General features: G+C 43.8%; 1 protein-coding gene across 2 annotated transcripts; it reads right to left on the bottom strand.

The window, feature by feature from the left end:
- Window positions 1–15,159: 15,159 nt before the first annotated feature.
- LOC102407891 (calcitonin receptor-stimulating peptide 1) lies at window positions 15,160–18,498 on the bottom strand. Of its 2 annotated transcripts, none has more exons than XM_006061867.3 (5): window positions 18,372–18,498; window positions 17,242–17,336; window positions 16,351–16,488; window positions 15,881–16,090; window positions 15,160–15,319 (listed from the first exon to the last, which is right to left on the bottom strand). In XM_006061867.3, the coding sequence occupies exons 2-5, from the start codon at window positions 17,325–17,327 to the stop codon at window positions 15,304–15,306; spliced, it is 450 nt and encodes a 149-aa protein (XP_006061929.3). In that variant the 5' UTR covers window positions 17,328–17,336; window positions 18,372–18,498; the 3' UTR covers window positions 15,160–15,303. The 2 variants fall into 2 exon arrangements, with proteins under 2 accessions (XP_006061929.3, XP_006061930.3); XM_006061868.4 differs by having other exon boundaries at window positions 15,881–16,059; window positions 18,372–18,497.
- Window positions 18,499–22,800: the final 4,302 nt, after the last annotated feature.

Here is a 22,800-nt window from a genome sequence, read left to right as displayed (position 1 = left end):
TTATTCCCGCTGCTTTGGGTCTAGGGGAGTTCCAGGAGCTCTGGGCAACCAATGAAGGGAAGGATGTGAGCCCCAGAAAGACTGTGTCATCACTTGCGTCCAGAACATGGAGCATCCAGAAGTACCACCCCACTTGTATTTGCATTGAGGTCATTGATGGCGGGGGTGGGAGGGGGGCACAGAGGGGGGTTGATGAGGACAAATGAAAAACACAGGAAAAGTGAGTCGAAATTTGAGGACAGTCATGGTTAACTTTACCTGTTCGGTTTCAAGGGTTTTGAACAGGCACGCGTCCCACTCCAAGCCCAGCCATGCTATTTTATAGAGAAGAATTCAGCATTACAGGGAACCCTGACTCCCCTTGACCATAGACCCCCGTCCAAGAGCGCTTCAGGGTTAATGCGCAGCAGAGTTGATGATTCTGTGCCCAAGCGGGGAGTCGGATTCAAAAGGCAGGAAGCCCGCACAGGAGACAGGGCGTGTGGAGATAAAAGGATAGAAGTCCAGGAACTTTGTCAGATTTCAACTCTGTTCCAGCTATAAGTCAGATTTCAACTCTGGTAGGACTGTGGGCTAGAAACTAGTAAAGTCTCAACATACTTATCTCTGAAATGGGAATCATATTCCAGTCTTGAAGGAATGCTATCATTACTATCCATGTACCTGTTCTCCACCCAGTTAGGGATCTAGAAGAGCTTACCAGGGAAGTTCATAGGAGATTCCGTGGGATCACGATACACTTTCCCAATCAACACCCTCCGCAGCTACCTGGAGCCATGCTGGGTGGTCCTTCATTGGGTAAGGAGGGGCTGGATGCACCGCTGGGCCTGAGCAGGGAAGTGCAAGGCTTAGATGCCTCCCAGCTTCCAAGCGGACCTCTAGCCCCACGCCTCCTCCCCCACCATTCATCACCTAATGCTCACCTTCCTTCCCCAACCATTTGCCCAGCTGCCCCTTGCTTCCGGCTGCTGTTTGCCAAGATGTTCCAGTGACCCTGCACCCTCATCTACTGCAATTCAGTCCTCTGCTAGAAAGCCCGCCAAGCTTGATGGTGCTGAAGAGTCCTGCGGATGTGTAATCCCGTGCTGGCTTCTGTCTACTCTTACACACTCACAAACTCAGTACTGACTCCAAACAGGTGCGCTCCCTAACCACAGGCACTCACAAAATGACACTGGTGCACCGGGGCATCCAGGTGATGCTCACAGTCCGGCAGCAAGCGTGCAGCACACAGGAGCAGGATTACGTCCTGCGTCCATGGCTCTCTGGAATAAACATGCTCTGTAAAACCCGATTGCCCAGCACCTCGACCCTCCTACACCCTGCTCAACAGGTTTCTGGATCTCTCTGTTGGAGTGACTGCTCTAAGCCTTCCAGGAAGGTCTGAGGTCCTGAGTTGTAATCAGCAGGTAAAACGCAGAGAAAGAAGCTTCTCACTGTACACAGGATCGCTGGGTCTGAGCGCACAGCACATGATCCACGCAGCCTGTAGAGACCCTCCAGTACCGCAAGCACTGCAGCGTCATATTGGTGGGTAGGGGCGGAGGGTGAGGGTTTTGAAAGAAAACATGGATCCCTGGTAACGCGTTTCACAGGGAGAACCGATGCTAGTTGAGCTATGACTGACCAAGCCACAGGTTCAGACCCAGACCTCAGAGTCAAGAAGCCTCAGTGTTCCATTCGACACGCCTGCCTCGCGGCACATCTCTTCCCCTTGCAGGTTCGTGGTCTCGGGGTGCAGGATATCTAACTTCAAAGATGCCCTTACTCTAATTTTCTGCTTCTTAATGCCAGGGGTGTCATGAGTATAAAATCTTGGGGCAGGGGACCTGGGTATCTGAAATTGGCTCTCCTCTGGCAGGGCGGCAGCGGGAGTGGGGACGAGATTAACCCGTCGGAAGCGCGCGAGTGCGATTGGGCACAGAGCCGGGAAAGGGAAGATGTGCAAGGGAAGGATTCACGATGGCCGACCGCGGGCTCCTTCTATCCTGGTGTCTAGAAGCAGAAATCGTGGGCTGAGACCCAGACAGGGGTTTGGGGGCTCGGCCGCAAGACCAAATTGGCAACTGCGGCAATGCAGATATTTTGCGGCATTTAAGTGGGCTCGCCACTTAAGACTGTTGTAGGAAAGGCTTTAAAACTCAGGTGGACAGTTTTGCCAAAATGACTTCCAAGACCCGAGGTTTCTGATCTGAAGTCATTTCTAAGTATGGGTGTCTTTGGATTGCCTTTTCCTATGGAGAGAACCATTGTCTTCACCAATGCAATGGTGATGCAAAATGGTTAAAAAAGGAGGACTTCAAAAGTCAAATTTTTAACGCTGTGACTATGTGGGCTCAGAACTCTACTCCTGGCTTCCACGTGTACTGTCAGTCTTCCAAGCTCACATTCATTCTCCACTCTTGAAATCTTCAGGGTCTGCTCCCAGAGGGTGCTACACAGCCTCCAGCAATTCCAGCTTTTCTTGAAAAGTCAGTCTGTCCAGATAGAGAGGGATTAAGATAACTCATCCATCAAGTACTCTGAATTTCTAAGGTGTGCTGATGCTGAGCTGGGGCAAGGTTCAAAAACAAACGGAGAAACAAAACCCCCAAGTCCTTTCTTTGAAACATAGCAGAGTGTGTTGCACACCAGGTGGCACTCACCCAATGTTTGTTAAATAATGGAAATTAATTTACTGTGGCAGATTTACCAGCCAGTCTCCATGCTATTATAGGACTCTAGTCCCAGTCAGCAGAGAAACCAGACCTACTTAGGTAGCACAGCTTTCAACCGATTTCAAAATTGTGAGCTCACACATTTGAGGAACATCCTCTCATTTTATTTGACATGCAGAATTGGTTTCCCCATCAAAATTTTCAGGAATGAGAAAAGGAAAGGAAGGTTAACCCTAGAGGTTTTTTTTGAAAGTCTGTAGTCTCCTACTGAGACACAAAACCATCTTCCAGCTTTACTGAGTGAACTAAAAGTTTAGAGCTTACCATGCAAATTGCTTAGACTGCATCTCCTTGAGACTTCTTTTTAACTGAAGCTCTGAATAGAACATGATCAAGAGAGTTGTCAAGGAAAATACTGATTTAAAAGTAGTTACTTGGGACCTCAGTGGTGGCTCAGCGGTGGAGAATCCACCTGCCAGTGCAGTAGACACAAGGTCAATCTCTGGGTTGGGAAAATCCCCTGGAGAAGGGAATGGCAATCCATTCCAGTGTCCTTGCCTGGGAAATCCCATGAACAGAGGAGCCTGGTGGCTACAGTCCATGGGGTCGCAAAAGAGTCAGACATGACTTAGTGACTAAACGACAACAACAAACTGAGTCTGATGAGGAAGGGAAATTCCCAGTTAACTTCAGTTCTAGACTTCCAAGTGGGAGAAGCGCAACACTTAGCTTCATGACCCTCTCATCACCTCACTCATCTAAGGGGGAAGGAAAAAAACTGAGAAACACCTCTGAAGTTCACTCTCTGGAGGAATAGGCTCCCTATAATACCAAGATCTAATTACAGGGCTATGGAAAATTTCCTCTGCACCCCCACCACCTCACCACAACCATGTTGTTGTTTAGTCGCTTAGTCGTGTCTGACTCTTTGTGACCCCATGGACTGCAGCAAGCCAGGCTTCCCTGTCCTTCACCATGTCCTAGAGTTTACTCAAACTCATGTCCATTGAGTAGGTGTTGCCACCCGACCACCCCATCCTCTCTCATCCCCTTCTCCTCCTGCCTTCCATCTTTCCCAGCATTGGGGTCTTTTCCAGTGAGTCAGCGCTTCACATCAGGTGTCAAAGTATTGGAGCTTCAACCTCAGCATCAGTCCTTCCAGTGAATATTCAGGGTTGATTTCATTTAGGATCGACGGATATGATCTCCTTGCTATCTAAGGGACTCTCATGAGTCTTCTCCAGTCCCACAGTTCAAAAGCATCAATTCTTGGTGCTCAGTCTTTTTCATTGTCCAACTCTCACATCCATACATCACCAATGAAAAAACCATAGCTTTGACTAGATGAACCTTTGTCAGCAAAGTAATGTCTCTGCTTTTTAATATGCTGTCTATGTATTTGTCATAGCTTTTCTTCCAAGGAGCAATCATCTTTTAATTTCATGGCTGCAGTCACCATCTGCAGTGATTTTGGAGCCCCCAAAAATAAAGTCTTTCACTGTTTCCATTGTCTCCCATTTGCCATGAAGTGATGGGACCCAATGCCATGATCTTCATTTTTTGAATGTTGAGTTTTAAAAAGCCACTTTTTTCAGCTTCCTTTTTCACCTTCATCAAGAGGCCCTTTAATTCCTTTTCTCTTTCTGACATAAGTGAAGTGAAGTGAAAGTCACTCACTCATGTCCAACTCTTTGCGACCCCATGGACTATACAGTCCATGGAATTCTCCAGGTCAGAATACTGGAGTGGGTAGCCATTCCCTTCTCCAGGGGATCTTCCCAACTCAGGGATTGAACCCAGGTCTCCCACATTGCAGGCAGATTCTTTTCCAGCTGAGCCACCAGCAAAGGCATTCTGCCATAAGGGTAGTGTCATCTGCATATCTGAGGTTATTGAAATTTCTCCCCGCAATCTTGATTCCAGCTTATACTTCATTCAGCCAGCATTTCTCGTGATGTATTCTGCATACTAGTTAAGTAAGCAGGATGACAATATACAGGCTTGATGTACTCCTTTCCCAATTTGGAACCACTCTGTTGTTCCATGTCCGGTTCTAACAGTTGCCTTTTTGACCATATCACAGCAATCCAAGTGTATGCCCCAACCATTAATACTGAAGAATCTGAAGTTGAACCGTTCTATGAAGACCTACAAAACCTTCTTGAACTAATACCGAAAAAGGATGTCCTTTTCACCATAGGAGACTGGAATGTAAAAGTAGAAAGTCAAGAGACATCTGGAATAACAAGCAAGTTTGGCCTTGTAGTACAAAATGAATCAGGGCAAAGGCTAACAGAGTTTTGCCAAGAGAATGCACTGGTCATAGCAAATACATTCTTCCAACAACACAAAAGACAGCTCTTCACATGGACATCACCAGATAGTCAATACTGAAATCAGATTGACTGTATTTTTATAGCCAAGGATGGAGAAACTCTATACCGTCAGCAAAAACAAAACCGGGAGCTGACTGTGACTCAGATCATGAACTCCTTATTGCAAAATTCAGATTTAAAGAAAGTAGGGAAAGCCCCTAGGCCATGCATGTATAACCTAAATCAAGTGCATTACGATTGTATAGTGGAAGTGACAAATAGATTCAAGGGATTAGGTCTGATAGACAGAGTGCCTGAAGAACTATGGACAGAGGTTTGTAACATTGTACAGGAGGCAATGATCAAAATCATCCCCAAGAAAAAGAAACACAAAAAGCCAAAATGGTTGTCTGAGGAGGCCTTATAAATAGCTGAGAAAAGAAGAGAAGCAAAAGGCAAAGAAGAAAAGGAAAGATATATCCATCTGAATGCAGAGTTCCAAAGAATAGCAAGGAGAGATAAGAAAGCCTTTTTAAGTGAACAGTGCAAAGAAATAGAGGAAAACAATAGAATGAGAAAGACCAGAGATCTCTTCAAGAAAATTAGAGATACCAAGGAAACATTTCATGCAAAGATAGGCACTTTAAAGGACAGAAATGGTATAGACCTAATACAAGCAGAAGATATTAAGAAGAGGCAGCAAGAATACACAGAAAAACTATACAAAAAAGATCTTAATGGCCCAGATAACCACAATGGTATGCTCACTCACCTAGAGCCAGACATCCTGGAATGCAAAGTCAAGTGGGCCTTAGGAAGCATCACTATGAACAAAGCTAGTGGAAGTGATAGAATTCCAGCAAACTATTGAAAATCCTAAAAGATGATGCTGTGAAAGTACTGCATTCAATATACCAGCAAATTTGGAAGACTCAGCAGTGGCCACGGGACTGGAAAAGGTCAGTTTCATTCCAATCCCAAAGAAAGGCAATGCCAAAGAATGCTCAAACTACCACACAATTGCGATCATTTCACATGCTAGCAAAGTAACACTCAAAATCCGTCAAGCTAGACTTCAACAGTATGTAAATATAGAACTTCCAAATGTACAAGCTGGATCTAGAAAAGGCAGAAGAACCAGAAATCAAATTGCCTACATCCATTGGATCATATAAAAAGCTAGAGAATTCCAGAAAAACATCTACTTCTGTTTCATTGACTAAGCTAAAGCCTTTGACTATGTAGATCACCATCACCATACCAGAGGCCTATTTCCAGCAGTTCCTTTGACCTGGCATATCCTCTTCAGCTATCCAAAAATTGTAAATTATACTAAAAGGCAAAAAACACAGCATGAATACACAGTAAGCATTAGATTGGTTTCTTTTTCTCATACTTATTGTTGTTTAGTCACTAATTTGTCTGACTTTTGCGACCTTATGGACTGTATAGTCCTCCAGGCTCCTCTGTCCATGGGGTTTCCCAGCCAAGAATACTGGAGTGGCTTGCCATTTTCTTCTCCAGGGGATCTTCCCAATGCAGAGACTGAACCCGCATCTCCTCCATTGGCAGGCAGATTCCTTACTGCTGAGCCACCAGAGGAGCCCTTTCTTATACTTAGCTGATCTAACAGAAAACAATTTGTTCAAAATAGTTATAACTATGATGTATTAAATAATATGCATATTAATATACATAATTACATCTATTTTTATGCTTCAGTATGATATACATCAATAGAATGAATGACAGCAATGATATAAGGATCAGCAGGAAGGAGTTATGATTATTTTTCTATTACAAGGTTTTCACACTACCCACAAAATGGTATAGTGTTATTTCAGAGTCAGTTTGGATTAGTTGTAAACGTTAATTGCAAACTCTAGGGAGACCAACCAAAAATATTTTAAAGGAATATAGCCAATATGCTAAGAAAGGAGAAAAATGGAATCTTATACTGATAAAATGATTAATTAAAACCTCAAAAGGCAGAAAAGGAGTGGAAGATAAAAGTAGCAAACAAGAACAATACAACAAATAAGAAACAGTAACAAATACAGTAGATATTGATCCAACTGTGTCAATAAACTCTTTGAATGCCAGTAGTCTCTGAATGTACCAATTAGCAGGCAGAAACTGTCAGAGTGTATCAAAAATCAGGACCTACTACATGTTGTCTGCAAGAAACTGACTTTTAAATATAGACACTGATTGAAAGTAAATAGGTAGAGAAAAATATACCATGCTGTGAAAGTAACTATGTAGCTATGTTATTTTCAGATAGAGTAGACCTCAAGAAAAGGTACAGGGATAAAGAAGGGCATTGCATAATAATAAGGGGTACAATCTCCAGGAAGACATAATACTCCTTAACATGTATGCATGCTAAGTCACTTCAGTTTTATCTAATTCTTCAACCCTATGGACTGTAGCCCACCAGGCTCCTCTGTCTGTGGGATTCTCCAGACAAGAATACTAGAGTGGGTTGCCATGCCCTCCTCCAGGGGATCTTCTGGACCCAGAGATCAAACCTGTATCTCTTTCATCTCCCGCATTGGCAGGTGGGTTCTTTACCACTAATGCCACCTGGGAAGCCCACACTCCTTAACATGTTTGTGCCTAAAAGCAAAGAGACAAAATATATGAGGTAAAAACTAATAGAACTGTCCAGAGAAAATGATGAACCTACTGCATAACTGGAGACTTCAACACTCCCTATCTGAAATGGACAGATCCAGCAGGCAGAAAAATCAGTAAGGATACAGTTGAACTAGGCAACAACATCAATCAACTGTTTATAATCAACATCTGTAGAGTACTTTCACATTAGCAGAACACACAGTTTTCTCTAGCTCACATGGAACGTTTATCAAGTTAGACCACATTCTGGGCCACACAGCAAACTTTGACACATTTAAAAGAAAAGAAATCATGCAATCTCTGCTCTCAGATCATTGTGGAATTAAGCTAAAAATCATTAACAGAAAACTACCGGTACCAAATGTATCACTCTGCTGCGGGATGTGGATAATGGGAGAGATAGATGATGCATGTGTAGGGGCAGGAGTATGTGGGAAATCTCTTTACCTTCCTCCCAATTTTGCTGTGAATCTAAGACCATGCTAAAAACCTAAAGTGATTTTTTAAAATTATGTGTACTGTGTAAAGACGGGGAGAATCCCAAGCTTTCCATCAGTGATTAGTACAAGTGAATCTCTGCAACAATGGAGGAGAGGAACATCCTGGAAAATGTTGCAGGTACTGTGAGTCTGAAAGATTTTGTAAAAATCATATTGAGATAGAACAAAGCAAAAAAATATTAAAATTAAAACGATGAACAATTGAGTTCCAGCTCTACGTCAAGCACTGTGCATACGTTCTCTCTTAAACTCTCAACATTTTAATAAGATAGGTCTCATTATCTTTGTTTTATAGATGAAGAAATAGTAAGAGAAGTCAGCTTGAATTGATTGTATTTTCAAGGTGTCACTGAGGCTCTGAGATGCTGGAACCTGGCTAATCTGCTACAATATCAGGTAAGAGGTCTGGTCCTCTAGACATGATGCTGAGTCAGAGGAGGACATAGGCATGTCATCCTGTTTCAGGGCTAATGTGATTTGTAGTCAGAAGCTCAATGACCAGGCATGAATTATTTACAATCCTGTACCAATATCTGGGAGATTGACAATTTTGCAGCAGGAAAATGTCAGTGCTGCCACTTAAGTAAACTGCTGAAAAAAAAAGAAAAAAAGAAAACAAATCAGACCCATAACAACATTCACAAAATAACTATTTTAAATGCTTCAAAGTTCAAAGAAACAAAAATCCAATAACTTAAGTTCTTAGGTTGGTATTATGCACTGTTTCACCTCATCTGAACTGTTTCTATTGTGTTTTATTTTGCCAGTGGATGCAGTAGAGACATCTGGAGAAGGAAATGGCAACCCACTCCAGTATTCTTGCCTGGAGAATCCCATGGACAGAGGAGCCTGGTGGGCTGTTGTCTATGGGGTCGCACAAAGTTGGACACAACTGAAGCGACTTAGCAGTAGTAGCAGCAGCAGCAGCAGCAGTAGAGACAAGGGAAAGAGTGCTGGGATCCAGGAAATAAGGTTCTAATTCCTACCCCTAATTCTAAATGACATGACTTTGAGAAAATCATTTGGACTTCTACTTCCACATTTGTCAAACAGATCTCTTGAGTTGGGAGATTTTGGAGTGTCTTTCTAAATCTGACATTCTACAGATACACTGTAAGTGTCATGCCGTCTTTACAGTATCTTTATTTGGCAGCAAGATACTCACTATTTGACCTCTTCACTTGCCCTGAAGGCACCATTCTCTTCTGAAAGAACTGCTGAAGGGTCAACATGAAGGAGTAAGGAAAATCACTCCAAGTGATTTCTGCAATCAGAAAAGGCTGCTCCTACCACCAGCTACTCAATATGAGGAGGGAAGCATTTTCAAAATAGATAGGAGGAAGGGAGGACAGATACCTTGCCCTTATATCCCTGACAGTAAAGTATGTAACAGTGACAGCGGAGAGAGAGCTTGCCACCTGGACTGGCAGCACCAGATCTTTCTCTACTTATTAAAAATAGGTCTCCAGCTGACTCCAGGTCCTTGCCTAAAAGCCACGCTTTCTGCAGGTTGTCAGCAGAAGCTTTGTAATATGGCTGCTTGGTGAGTTCACCTAGAACCTAAAGCATATATCTAATTGAGAATTAAAAAGAAGGGAGAGATGAATAAAGACCAATCTCCTAAGAATGATTCTGGTTTCCTAGGAAGGTAAGACTCACACAAATGAAATAATTTACCAACAGGGACCTACTGTATAGCACAAAAAGTTATACTAAATATTTTGCAATTACCTATAAGAGAAAAGGCTTCCCAAAAAAATAGATTCAGTTCAGTTCAGTTCAATCGCTCAGTCGTGTCCGACTCTTTGCGACACCATGAATCGCAGCACGCCAGGCTTCCCTGTCCATCACCAACTCCTGGAGTTTACTCAAACTCATGTCCATCAAGTCAGTGATGCCATCCAGCCATCTCATCCTCTGTCGTCCCCTTCTTCTCCTGCCCCCAATCCCTCCCAGCATCAGAGTCTTTTCCAATGAGTCAACTCTTCGCATGAGGTGGCCAAAGTACTGGAGTTTCATCTTTAGCATCAGTCCTTCCAATGAACACCCAGGACTGATCTCCTTTAGAATAGACTGGTGGGATCTCCTTGCAGTCCAAGGGACTCTCAAGAGTCTTCTCCAACACCACAGTTCAAAAGCATCAATTCTTCGGTGCTCAGCTTTCTTTACAGTCCAATTCTCACATCCATACATGACCACTGGAAAAACCATAGCCTTGACTAGACGGACCTTTGTTGGCAAAGTAATGTCTCTGCTTTTTAATATGCTATCTAGGTTGGTCATAAGTTTCCTTCCAAGCAGTAAGCGTCTTTTAATTTCATGGCTGCAATCACCATCTACAGTGATTTTGGAGCCCCCAAAAATAAAGTCTGACACTGTTTCCACTGTTTCCCCATCTATTTGCCATGAAGTGATGGGACCAGATGCCATAGATACATACAAAATAGATACATATGTATAATTGAATCACTTTGCTGTATACCTGAAAGTAACACAGCATTGTAAATCACCTATACTTCAATTTAAAAATAAATAAAAATCAAGAACAATAAAAGAGAATAAGCGCTATTTTCCTATTACTGTCATGGCAAATTATTACTACTTTAATGACATTAAACAATACAAGTTTATTAACTTACACTTCTGTGGCTATAAGTCCCATGTCCAACAGGGCTCTCAGTGTACTAAAATCTTGGCAGGCTTGGGTCCTTTCTGGAAGTTCTAGAGGAGAATCCATTTCCTTTCTATTTCCTGTTTCTAGTGGCCAGCACATTCCTTGGCTCAAGGGCCCCTTCCTCCATTTTCAGTATTGGCAAGTTGAGTCCTCCTTTCGCCTCACCCCAGCCTCCTCTTCTGCCTCCCTCTTCTACTTGGAAGAAGCCTTGTGATTTTATTGGATTCACCTGTATAAATCCAGGATACTCTCCCCATCTCAAAGTCCTCAGCTTAATCACATCTTCAAAGTCTCTTTTGCCATGCAAAGTAACATATTTGCATTTCCAAGGATTAGGGTGTGGACTTCTGGGGGTGGAGGAGTTCTTACTCTACCTACCACAATAAGTAAATGCTCGGCTGATTGGCAGGGACAGTAAGTGCTGGGGCTTTGAGAGAGAGCCTGTTGTGGGCTGGAGCACTGAGGAAGTCTCCCAGGGCAGGTGGGCCAGAGCCAGCAAGTGGCTAGAGGGGAAGTAACAGAGTGTCTTAAAAGACAGTGCACCTGATCGGTGTGGGGCAGGGGGTTGAGGAGATCACTCTTTATATCAGGGGCCATACTCTGTGCCTCTTCTGCTGGGAATGGCACCCACCCTGAATTTACTGCCTGTATGGCTGACTGTGTTCACTCCCCTGACAGTTGTGTCTGGGAATCATGAAATCTCAAATATGAGATGTTCCTCCTCTAGCAACTGCCAGTTTGTGTTCTTCAATGTTCCTGTTCATATGAGCTCCAGAGAAAGGGAAGTTATTGAGCGAACTGGTGAAACTCCAGGAGAGATGGGAAACGGACTGCTTTCCATCACATAACTCCAGGCCTTGACAGGTTATTGTTGTTGTTCTTTAGTCACTAAATCGTGTCCAACTCTTGGTGACGCTATGGACTGTAGCCCTCCAGGTTCTTCTGGGCATGAGATTTCCCAGCAAGAATACTGGAATGGGTTGCCACTTCCTTTTGCAGGACATCTTCCCAACCCAGGGATCATCTCCTGCATTGGCAGGCAGATTCTTTACCACTGAGCCTCCTGGGAAGCCCCTGATGGGTTATTAAGATGCAGTTAAATCCTGAAGTTGGTGCTTGAATGTTGCGTGCATGCCTTAGATTCCTTGGCCAAAAACTAAGGCAGGCTTTTAATTAAGTGAAGATTGGATTAAAACCCACCTGAAAAAAGCCCCTTCATTTTTTTAAACCTTAGCAGCAGTATTTAATGATGCATGCAAGTTGGTCAGGCAAAAGGGAATTGTTAACACATGGAAGGTGCACCCGAGCCCAGGGACTTTTTACCACCTGGGCTTGGAGAAACTTTCTAATGTTGTCTCTGCTCCCAAGACATTTTGACCGTTATTTAGGCATCAGACTTATGGAGCTTTAATATAGGGTTCCCTGGTGCCATTAGAGCCTAGAACCAAGGATACAACCTTAGTGGATTTTAGGCTAGAGAAGAAATGAGAAAGGTATTGTATCCATGGGGTTTTCTTGGCTTCTTGGAAAATGAGAAAGCCTCACTTACTTTCCTGTAGCATGGAGGTGACTTGCCCTCAGGGGCTCCTTTTAATCCTTTTTAATCTCTTAATCATTTATGGGAAAGGATCAAATAACAAACCTAATTGAAAATTTTTGTAAATTTCAGAAGTCAAAAATTAATAAATTCTATCAATACTTTCTCAAACCTCAGTGTAAAACCTGGAACTAAATAAGTGAAGTATAGTTTTGAATGCTAATTTAAAATTTAAAGTACTCTTCTATGTTACTTTTCAAAGTGAAAATCAAAACAAAAATTATAGACCATTTTAAATATGAGATCTTTACATCTCATAAACAGGACAATAGTTAAAAATGAACTCAGAAAACAAATCAGAGCATTATAATTCACTTAAAAGCTCAACAAATATTAGGGCTTCCCTGATGGCTCAGTTAGTAAAGAATCTGCTTGCAATGCAGGAGACCCCGGTCCAATTTCTGGGTCGGGAAGATCTACTGGAGAAAGGGATAGGCTACCTACTCCAGTATTCTCAGGCTTCCCTCATGGCTCAGCTGGTGAAGAATCCACCTGCAACCTAGGAGACCTGGGTTCAATGCCTGGGATTGGGAAGATCCCATGGAGAAGGGAAAGACGACCACTCCAGTACCCTGGCCTGGAGAATTCCATGGACTGTATAGTCCATGGGGTCGCAAGGAATTGGACACGACTGAGAGATTTTCACTTCACTTTCAACAAATATTTATTGAGGGCTTATAATGTTCTATAGAATTTTCTAAGCTCCAAGGATACATGTAACTTTCCTCAGAGTGTTACATGCTGTGGGATGACATAAACAAAAACAGAAAAATAATAAATATATCGTAGCTACTGGTAAGTTCTATGAATTAAAAAAATTAAGTTGAATAATCAGGTGACAGAGAATAATCTGAGGAAAGAGTGTAATTTTGTGTATGGTGGGTTCTCTGAGATAATAATAATAATAAAGTCTTCTCTGAGATAATTCATCAGAGTTCTAAAGGAAGAGAGGGAATCAAGCATGCAGACTTTTGGGGAACAATATTTGAAGCAAAAAATCAAAATAAGTAAGTGCAAAAACCCTGAGAAAGTTGGGAGTAAAACAAGCAATGGGTTAGTTTACAAGGGCAGAGGCATGATAAGGGTCAGATCCTGAGCGCCTCAGACTGAAAGGGAACCAGAGAGCTGACAACAAGCGCAAAAGACAAGAGGATTTGACTTTTCATTTAACAAATATTTACTGAATGCTGCCTCATGCCAGGCATTTCAGCAATTAATGAAATAGCCATATTCCTATATAGGTGGAACTTAAATTGTTTACAAAGGATGGAATATACATAATAAGTTAGCTAAATAAAATACATGTTATGATAGTAGGTAATAAGTAGTAAAGAAGTAAAAATAAAGAGGCAAAGAGGGTTAGGGTGGGCTGGCAGGTGAGGGACAATATCAGAAGAGATAGCCAGGATAGGTGATATTTGAATAAATATCCAGAGGAGTTAGGGCCACAGGTTAAGAGCATTCTGCAGAGAGGTACCAGCAGGTGCAAATACTTGAGGGGATTGTTGTTGATGGATATAAAATGAGGAATCATAAGAAGGCTAGTGCGAGGGAGAAGTAGGATGTGAGACCAGGTAGTAGTGAGACTATTGGTAAGGGGAGAGGAAGGGCAGATGAACTCGAGCCTTGTAAGCCATTGCGATGTCCCAGGTCTCTTCTCTGTGAGATGGGGACTCAATGGAGTATTCTGTACCAAAGGGAGACGTGGTCTGATCTACCTTTGCAGCTGATGCTGGGCTACTGTGCTGGGTACAGACTGAATGGGAGCAGGAGTCATAATTCTGTGTGCTTCTGAAGAAATAATAGTCAATTGGGTAAGAGAGGATGATTTTTCCAACCAAAGAATCCCACTTAACCGACTGCCCACCGGTAGAATTGGCTTCCCTGGTAACCTTGAATGTTATAGTCAACAGCTTGTCACCAGCATTTCCAACCGATACTAGGGATATTGATGCTGAAAATTTCTATATAGAATAAGCCTTTACCTCCTATGACATCCCATATTCCTTCCAATACTAAGTATCTCCGATTCTAAAGCATGTATCACCTAAATCTCCCCCTGCCCCCCATTAGAATATGAGCTCTGTGAATGCAAGGGTCTTCTCTGTATCTCCGAGTAAAAAGTTGGATTAGATGGTATCTGATGGTCTTTCCAGGTCTGCCAGTCTGTGATCCCCTTGTAAACTGTGAGCCCTTATTCTTAAGGGCTTTGCAGGCTATGAAGTGAATGAAGGGGTGCTATTGGGAGGGAAGACAGGGATGAGTAAGGACAAACCTGAGTCAAGGAGAAGAGAACAGGTAACTCCTGGGGCAGGGGACTAGGGCACTCTGAAAATAAATGTGAATATCTTCTTGAGATGCAGAGTATTCTAATTCTAATAAGGGTGTGTCACTAGACACTGAGCGTACCCCGAGCATGGAATCATTGCTTCATTTGAGCCAGCCTGGTCACAAACTGTTCACAGGTCTCTGAGGTTCTCATGGGAAAAACAGCATCACTCCTTTTAAGTGTATTGAAAATATATTTTTTATCTTGATGAAGTGTACAAATGAGAACATTTCTTTAAACAAAGAGATCCACTGAGGCTCAGCATTACTATGTACCCCCAGACACCCAGAAGGCAGTGACCTCATGTGCCCCTGAGGTTTAGCAGAACAGCTGACAGGTTGGCTGACAGGGCCCAGATTTGCTACCAGATAAGCCAATGAGATATGTGTCATACTTATTGAATACAGAATCAAATATATTGATATAAAAAAAAAGATGCACACTAGATAACTTTAATTATTTTATTCTGCATTTAGTTTATTTCAGGGGAAAGAAGAATGTTTTCAATATTGAGAAGCATGCATACATGGGTATCTTCCATGCTATTTTCTTTTTTTGTAAGGTGCCTTCATTGCAAACTAAAAGTAGAGTTCAGCTTCCTGGTGACCTAGGAGGGGGAAAAAATGTAACAAATATTACTTATTAGTTAAGAGGCTCCTGTCATGTATTATCACAATTATTTTTTTATATTGATGATACTGTTGTTGCATTCAAGTTAGATGAAAGCTGAGGCTCAGAGTGGGTCAGGACCATAATCACATGGTTAGTAGGGGACGGACAGACAGACTTGAACCCAAGTCTATACTCTCAATTCAGATGTACGTGACATAGTAGGGCATACTCTAAAAGGAAAGAATAATTGCCTTTCAAACTCAAATGCTAGAATAGTCACAGTTATAATCCAGAGAACCATGTTTTAAATAAACACAATCGATATTTCCTGGCAGAGGATCTCAGTGTCACAAGAAGAGACTGAAAAAATAGAGAAAATTGAACCCAAGTTTTAGGGTTTTCAGCTATTGGGACTGTATGTTCTTTCTCCAGACACTGGTGTGGGCTCCTTCCCCTGTGGATTTTTCACCCATGGGAACCCATGAAGGGTTAGAGTGTGGACTGTACCCTGAAGTACCCAGTTATCCTCCCATCTAATAGTACAAAGAGCAGTCACCTTATCCCAAGAGTCATTTCACTGTTTAAAACCAGGAGTTCCTGCGGGGCCCATTGAAGATCTTGAAACCCATCTTGGTCGGCAGCAAGTTGCTCCTCACCATACTCCCAGATCTGCTCAGCCAGCCTGCCAGGCGATGCGTCATGCAGGTGGCAGTGTTGCAGGCTCTCTTCTGGATGCTGATTTGCAGCATAGAGGAAAAGAAAAGGGCTATTAATGAAAGTGGGTGCTGCCCCTCAGAATCATCATGGAAAAGTACTGCTCTGAGAGGCACCAATAAACCTTAAGTATTTCTGCTAGAAATGGTCATGACAGCAGAATATCACAGGCCATTAGAGAAAGGGCCACAATCACTTCTCATAGACATTTTTAGGGGTGTCAGAAAACCCAAAGGTGGCTCCAGGATATGCCTTTCTGGGCAGGACAGGAGGGAGAGGATGCCCTGTGCTGGGTGGGGCAGGGCGTCTCACCGGGAGCCCTCGGTCTTCTGAACCTTCTCCGACTCCCGGGCCCTCATCTGCTCGTAGTCATTCACCATCGCAGCCAGTAGGAGGCGCGATTCCTCCTCATCCAGGGTAGCAGGATCAAAACGCCCATCAAAGACAGACCTAGGGAGGGGGAGCAAGCTCAACACCAGCTCTGAGCCTCGCCGCCCGATACCCCCACATCCAGGATAAGCAGCTAGGTTTCCTGGTTTCTGCGACTTCCCCTGAGGATGTGACTGCCCCATGTCTCAATGGAGAGGGCAAGAGGCCAGTAATCCATCCAAAACTGTGGCTTCTCCAGAATTTAGGCTCTGGTGTGACCTCAAAGAAGTGGTTTGCTCCAAACCTCTAGTAGATTATCTAGGCTTGGGAAAATTGATGGTTAGATTTTCAGGAATTTTATGAACTTAGTGTTAAATACAGCCATTATTAAACATTAAATGATAATGATAGTTTAAATCTGAAAATGGTTTCAGTTTAGTGTATTCTAAATGAAGGTGAGAAATTAGATGTATAGGTCCCATACATCTAAAAAACAAAGTTGTTGGCAAAATAATTAGCAGATTAGGATGCGATCCATTTCTCAAATTATGGTTAAATTAATAAATAGACTTCCTAAAGATACAAATATTTCATAAAAAGAAATAAGTTATATGAAGTTTACAATAACAGTGTAACGTATATGTCTTATGTCTATTTGTAACTGCGTGCTACATATCTTTGCCTCATAAAAATGATAAATTTATATATAGTTTACATTCATACATTACCAACCCCTCCATGAAAGCCAGATACAGCATGGTACAACTGGGAACACAGAATTTTATGAACCAGGGGCCAGGGTGGGGTGAGAGAATCCTAGCAGGGCTGTCTTACCTGAATGGTGCTGCATGAAACATGCCTGCCTGGTACAAGACCAGGATGCTGAGGACCAAGAATGGGGGGAACTTCCAGAAGCCCATGACACCTCTCTGTAAAGGAAGAATAATGTCACCACCTGTGGCAGGTCCAAATTCCCTGAGCCCACAGATCTGGGCTCTGCTCCTGCCTGTGCCTCTAATTCCCTTGCATCCTGGCTTCAGGCAGGTCATTTCACTCCCCTTCACCTCCTTGGCGAAGTGGACTTCTGGATGATCCAGTAAGCCTGTAGGATGTGTGGTTTAGAAAAAGAAACCTTCCAGGAGAACTGGGTGAGGAAATCTCTGACCATAGCCCCCTCCCCAGCACCCCACACACTCTCACATACAACCTGTTGGCCAGGACTCCTGGAAGACAGACTGGGTCTGTCTGTACCTGTCACCACACCTTTTCCCCTTGTACAACTCAAAGCTGTCATCCCAGCGCTGGGTTTTCCCTCATACCTGATTGGGGGAGGGGGTTAGAGACGATTTATCACTGAAGTTGGAATCCTTGAGAAACTAAAGAACCAAATTCTACCGGTCAGTCACTCCACACTTTGCAAAGAGGATCCTGTAAGAAGCAAGCTGGGAGAGCCTCAAATTGGGACCCAGGACAAAAACTGGGGGAAAAGTTCCCAGAACCCACAACAGGGGGTTTCATTTAATGACTCTCTGCCCTTCAGTCATTGTGCCTATTTCCCACCTGCCTGCACTGTCCCGGGTTCCAAACACATTTCCCCCGGTCCGCTAGGCATGAGATGTGACCCATGACAGCACTGGCCGCACAAAGCTATTCCTGCATCAGGATCAGCCTGCAGTACCCAGAAGCTCCAGCATCCCAAACTGACCTAAGCACATGAGCCGCGGGAAAGAGACTGGAGCCCGCCTGGGCACAAGAAGAGTGAAGAGAGTTTGCAAACTGAGACCATCCAGTGTTACCTGTGGAAGGAGCCTTGCAGAGTAACTCAGCTTGTGTGAAGACACCAGGACAGGAGTGGACAGAGCCGTTCAGACGGGAAGAGATCCGCTAAGAAAAAGTACTGGAGAGACAGAGGGAAAGGAGGGAGAGAAACAGAATCTCAGCTAAGCAGGAATCTCCGGGCTTACCTGACAGCCGGCACCAGGTGGCTGGAAGCAGAGGAAGGAGCAGCAGCAGTAGCTTTGGCAGCAGGCGATGGCACTCTGGCAGAAGTGGCAGAGACACTTGAATGCCTCTGAATCCTCCCAGCATGAGCAGCTGCTTTTATTTCCGCTGCTCTGGGTCCAGGGGGGTTCCAGGAGCTCCGGGCAACCAATGAGGGGAAGGATGTGAGCCCCAGAAGGATTGTGTCACCACTTGCGTCCAGAACATGGAGCATCCAGAAGTACCACCCCACTTGTATTTGCATTGAGGTCATTGATGGCGGGGGTGGGAGGGGGGGCACAGAGGGGGGTTGATGAGGACAAATGAAAAACACAGGAAAAGTAAGTTGGAATTTGAGGACAATTTTACCTGTTTGCTTTCAAGGGTTTTGAACAGGCACGCGTCCCACTCATTCCCAGCCGTGCTATCCTGTAGAATAGAATCCAGCATTACACAGAACCCTGACTCCCCTAGATTTGACCATAGACCCCCGTCCAAGAGCACTTCAGGGTTAATGCGCAGCAGAGTTGATGATTCTGTGCCCAAGCGGGGAGTCGGATTCAGACGGCAGGAAGCCCGCACAGGAGACAGGGCGTGTGGAGATAAAAGGATAGAAGTCCAGGAACTTTGTCAGATTTCAACTCTGTTCCAGCTATAAGTTAGCCAGGTGGTAGGACTGTGGGCTAGAAACTAGTAAAGTCTCAACATACTTATCTCTGAAATGGGAATCATATTCCAGTCTTGAAGGAATGCTATCATTACTAACCATGTACCTGTTTTCCTCCCAGTTAGGGATCTAGAAGAGCTTACCAGGGAAGTTCATAGGAGATTCCGTGGGATCACGATACACTTTCCCAATCAACACCCTCCGCAGCTACCTGGAGCCATGCTGGGTGGTCCTTCATTGGGTAAGGAGGGGCTGGATGCCCCGCTGAGCCTGAGCAGGGAAGTGCAAGGCTTAGATGCCTCCCAGCTTCCAAGCGGACCTCTAGCCCCACGCCTCCTCCCCCACCATTCATCACCTAATGCTCACCTTCCTTCCCCGACCATTTGCCCAGCTGCCCCTTGCTTCCGGCTGCTGTTTGCCAAGATGTTCCAGTGACCCTGCACCCTCATCCACTGCAATTCAGTCCTCTGCTAGAAAGCCCGCCAAGCTTGATGGTGCTGAAGAGTCCTGCGGATGTGTAATCCCGTGCTGGCTTCTGTCTACTCTTACACACTCACAAACTCAGTACTGACTCCAAACAGGTGCGCTCCCTAACCACAGGCACTCACAAAATGACACTGGTGCACCGGGGCATCCAGGTGATGCTCACAGTCCGGCAGCAAGCGCACAGCACACAGGAGCAGGATTACGTCCTGCGTCCATGGCTCTCTGGAATAAACGTGCTCTGTAAAACCCGATTGCCCAGCACCTCGACCCTCCTATACCCTGCTCAACAGGTTTCTGGATCTCTCTGTAGGAGCGACTGCTCTAAGCCTTCCAGGAAGGTCTGAGGTCCTGGCTTGCTGTCCTCAGCAGGTAGAACGCAGAGAAAGACGCTTCTCCCCGTACACAGGATCGCTGGGTCTGAGCGCACAGCACATGATCCAAGCAGCCTGTAGAGACCCTCCAGCGCCGCAAGCACTGCAGCGGCATTGCGGAGCGGGAGGGGTAACACAGATCCCAGGTAGCTTCTTTTCTCGGGGAGAACTGATACTAGCTGAAATGAGACATGGGTGACCGAGCCACAGGTTCACACCCAGACCTCAGTGTCAAGCCTCAGTGTTCCATTCGACACGCCTGCCTCGCGGCACATCTCTTCCCCTTCAGGTTGGTGCTCTCAGGGTTCAGGACATCCAACTTCCAAGATGCTCTTATTCCAATTTTCTGCTTCTTAAACCCAGGGGTGGCACTGATGCAAGGGAATAAAATCTTGGGGCAGGGGAACTGGGTGTATGAAACTAGCTCTCCTCTGGCAGGATTGCAGCGGTAGGGGCTTAACCAGTCGGAAGCGCGCGAGTGGGATTGGGCACAGAGCCGGGAAAGGGAAGATGTGCAAGGGAAGGATTCAGGATGGCGGACCGCGGGCTTCTTCTATTCTGGTGTCTAGAAGCAGAAATAGTGGGCTGAGACCCAGACAGGGATTTGGGTGCTCGGCCCCAAGACCAAATTGACGACCGCGGCAATGCAGATATTTTGCAGCATTTAAGTGGGCTCTGCCACTTAAGACTGTTGTAGGCAAGGCTTTAAAACTCAGGTGGAAAACAGTTTTGCCAAAATGAATGCCAAAACCCGAGGTTTCTGATCTGAAGTCGTTTCTAAGTATGGGTGTCCTTGGATTGCCTTTTCCTATGGAGAGAACCATTGTCTTCACCAGTGCAATGTGATGCAAAATGGTTAAGAAAGGAGGACTTCAAAAGCCAAATTTATAACGCTATGACTATGTGGGCTCAGAACTCTACTCCTGGCTTCCACGTGTACTGTCAGTCTTCCAAGCTCACATTCATTCTCCACTCTTGAAATCTTCAAGGTCCGCTCCCAAAGAGTGCTAACACAGCCTCCAGAAAGTCCAGCTTTTCTTGAAAAGTCAGTCTGTCCAGATAGAGAGGGATTAAGATAACTCATCCATCAAGTACTCTGAATTTCTAAGGTGTGCTGATGCTGAGCTAGGGCAAGGTCAAAAACAAATTGACAAACAAAACCCCGAAGTCCTTTCTTTGAAACATAGCAGAGTGTGTTGCACACCAGGTGGCACTCACCCAATGTTTGTTAAATAATGGAAATTAATTTACTGTGGCAGATTTACCAGCCAGTCTCCATGCTATTATAGGACTCTAGTCCCAGTCAGCAGAGAAACCAGACCTACTTAGCTAGTAGGGCAGCTTTCAACCGATTTCAAAATTGTGAGCTCACACATTTCAGAGTCATTTTATTTAACATGCAGAATTGGTTTCCCCATCAAAGTTTCCAGGAATGAGACAAGGAAAGGAAGGTTAACCCTAGGGTTTTTTGTTTTTCTTTTTAAAGTCTAGAGTCTCTTACTATGAGACATAAAACCATTCTCCTCTGAGCCCATCCCTGTTTTACCAAGTGAACTCTTGTTGCAGAGCATGTGCTCTCAAGGTACGGGCTTCTGCAGTACATGGGCTCAGTAGTTTGGCCTGGGGACTTAGTTGTTACCACAGTGTGGGATCTTCCCAGACCAGAAAATGAACCGGTGTCCCTTGCATTACAAGCTGATTCTTAACCACCGGACCATCAGACCAGGAAGCCCTCTTGGCATCTTCTAATAGGCATTCTAACCGGTGTGATGTGATATTCACTGTGGTTTTGATTTGCATTTCTCTGATTAGAATTTCTGAGCACCTTTTCGTGTACTTATCAGGCATGTATATTTCTTCTTTGGAAAAATATCTATTTAGATCTTCTCCCCCCCCCCCACCTCTTTTATTTGCTATTCAGTTTGTGAGGCTTTATAGATTTTGGATATTAATCCCTATTCAATATATAATTTACAAATATTCTCTTTCTTTTAGTAGGTTGTCTCTTCATTTTATTCATGATTTCTCTTGCTGTGCAGAAGCTTTTTAGTTTAATGTAGTCCCATTTGTTTAATTTTGCTATTGTATCCCTTGCCTGGGAATATCTAGAAAGATATTGCTAAGATCAATATCGAGTTTACTGAGTATGTTTTCTTCTAGGAGTTTTATGGTTTCTGGTGGGAATCTTATTCCAGATCTTGGAGGGAAAGCTTTGAGTTTTTCATAATTGAGTATAGTTAGTATAGTAACACTATACTCAATGTTACCGTTGGGTTTTTCATATATAGTTTTAATTACGTAGAGGCACTTTCCTTCTGTTCCTAGTTGAAAGTTTTTTTATCATGAAAGGGTGTTCAAGTTTTCCAGATACATTTTCTGTATCATTCAACATAAGCATGTGCATTTTATTCCAATCATTCTTTTCCTGTGGAGTAACTAATTCATCAATTTTCATATTTCAAATAATTCTTGCATTCCAGAAATTAATCTCATTTGGTTATGTTATAGAGTCTTTTTAATGTGATGCTGAATTCAATTTCTGGTATTTTGTTGAGGATTTCTATATCCATGATCATAAGGGATATTGGTCGGTAGGGTTTTTGTTCTGTGTTGTTTTTTTCATTGCAGAATCTGACTTTGGTATCCGGATAATGTTGGCCTTGTAGGATAGGTTAGGATGTGGTGCTTTTTCTTTCAGTTTTTGGAAATTTTTGAGTAGCATTGGTATTTGTTTTCTTCAAGTGTTTGTAGTATTCACCAGTGAAGCCTTCAGATCCAGAGTTTCTCTTTACTAGAAGATTTTTGTTTACTGATTCAATCTCCTTGCTAGTTATATGTGTATTTGGATTATCTATTTCTTCAAGATTTAGTCTTGGTACATTTTGTGTT

The sequence above is a fragment of the Bubalus bubalis genome, chromosome 16 (assembly GCF_019923935.1).
Source record: "Bubalus bubalis isolate 160015118507 breed Murrah chromosome 16, NDDB_SH_1, whole genome shotgun sequence".
NCBI lineage: Eukaryota > Metazoa > Chordata > Mammalia > Artiodactyla > Bovidae > Bubalus > Bubalus bubalis.
The sequence above is the reverse complement of the archived record's forward strand: the minus strand, read 5'-3'. Positions and strand labels throughout refer to the sequence as shown.

Excerpts from the sequence above, each read along its gene's own strand:
- LOC102407891 (XM_006061867.3), bottom strand. The coding sequence starts at position 17,327 with ATGGGCTTCTGGAAGTTCCCCCCATTCTTGGTCCTCAGCATCCTGGTC. Across the intron at positions 16,489-17,241 it reads TTTCATGCAGCACCATTCAG|GTCTGTCTTTGATGGGCGTT; the intron begins GTAAGACAGCCC and ends CCCCCTCCCTAG. Across the intron at positions 16,091-16,350 it reads CAGAAGACCGAGGGCTCCCG|CCCTTTTCTTTTCCTCTATG; the intron begins GTGAGACGCCCT and ends TTTCATTAATAG.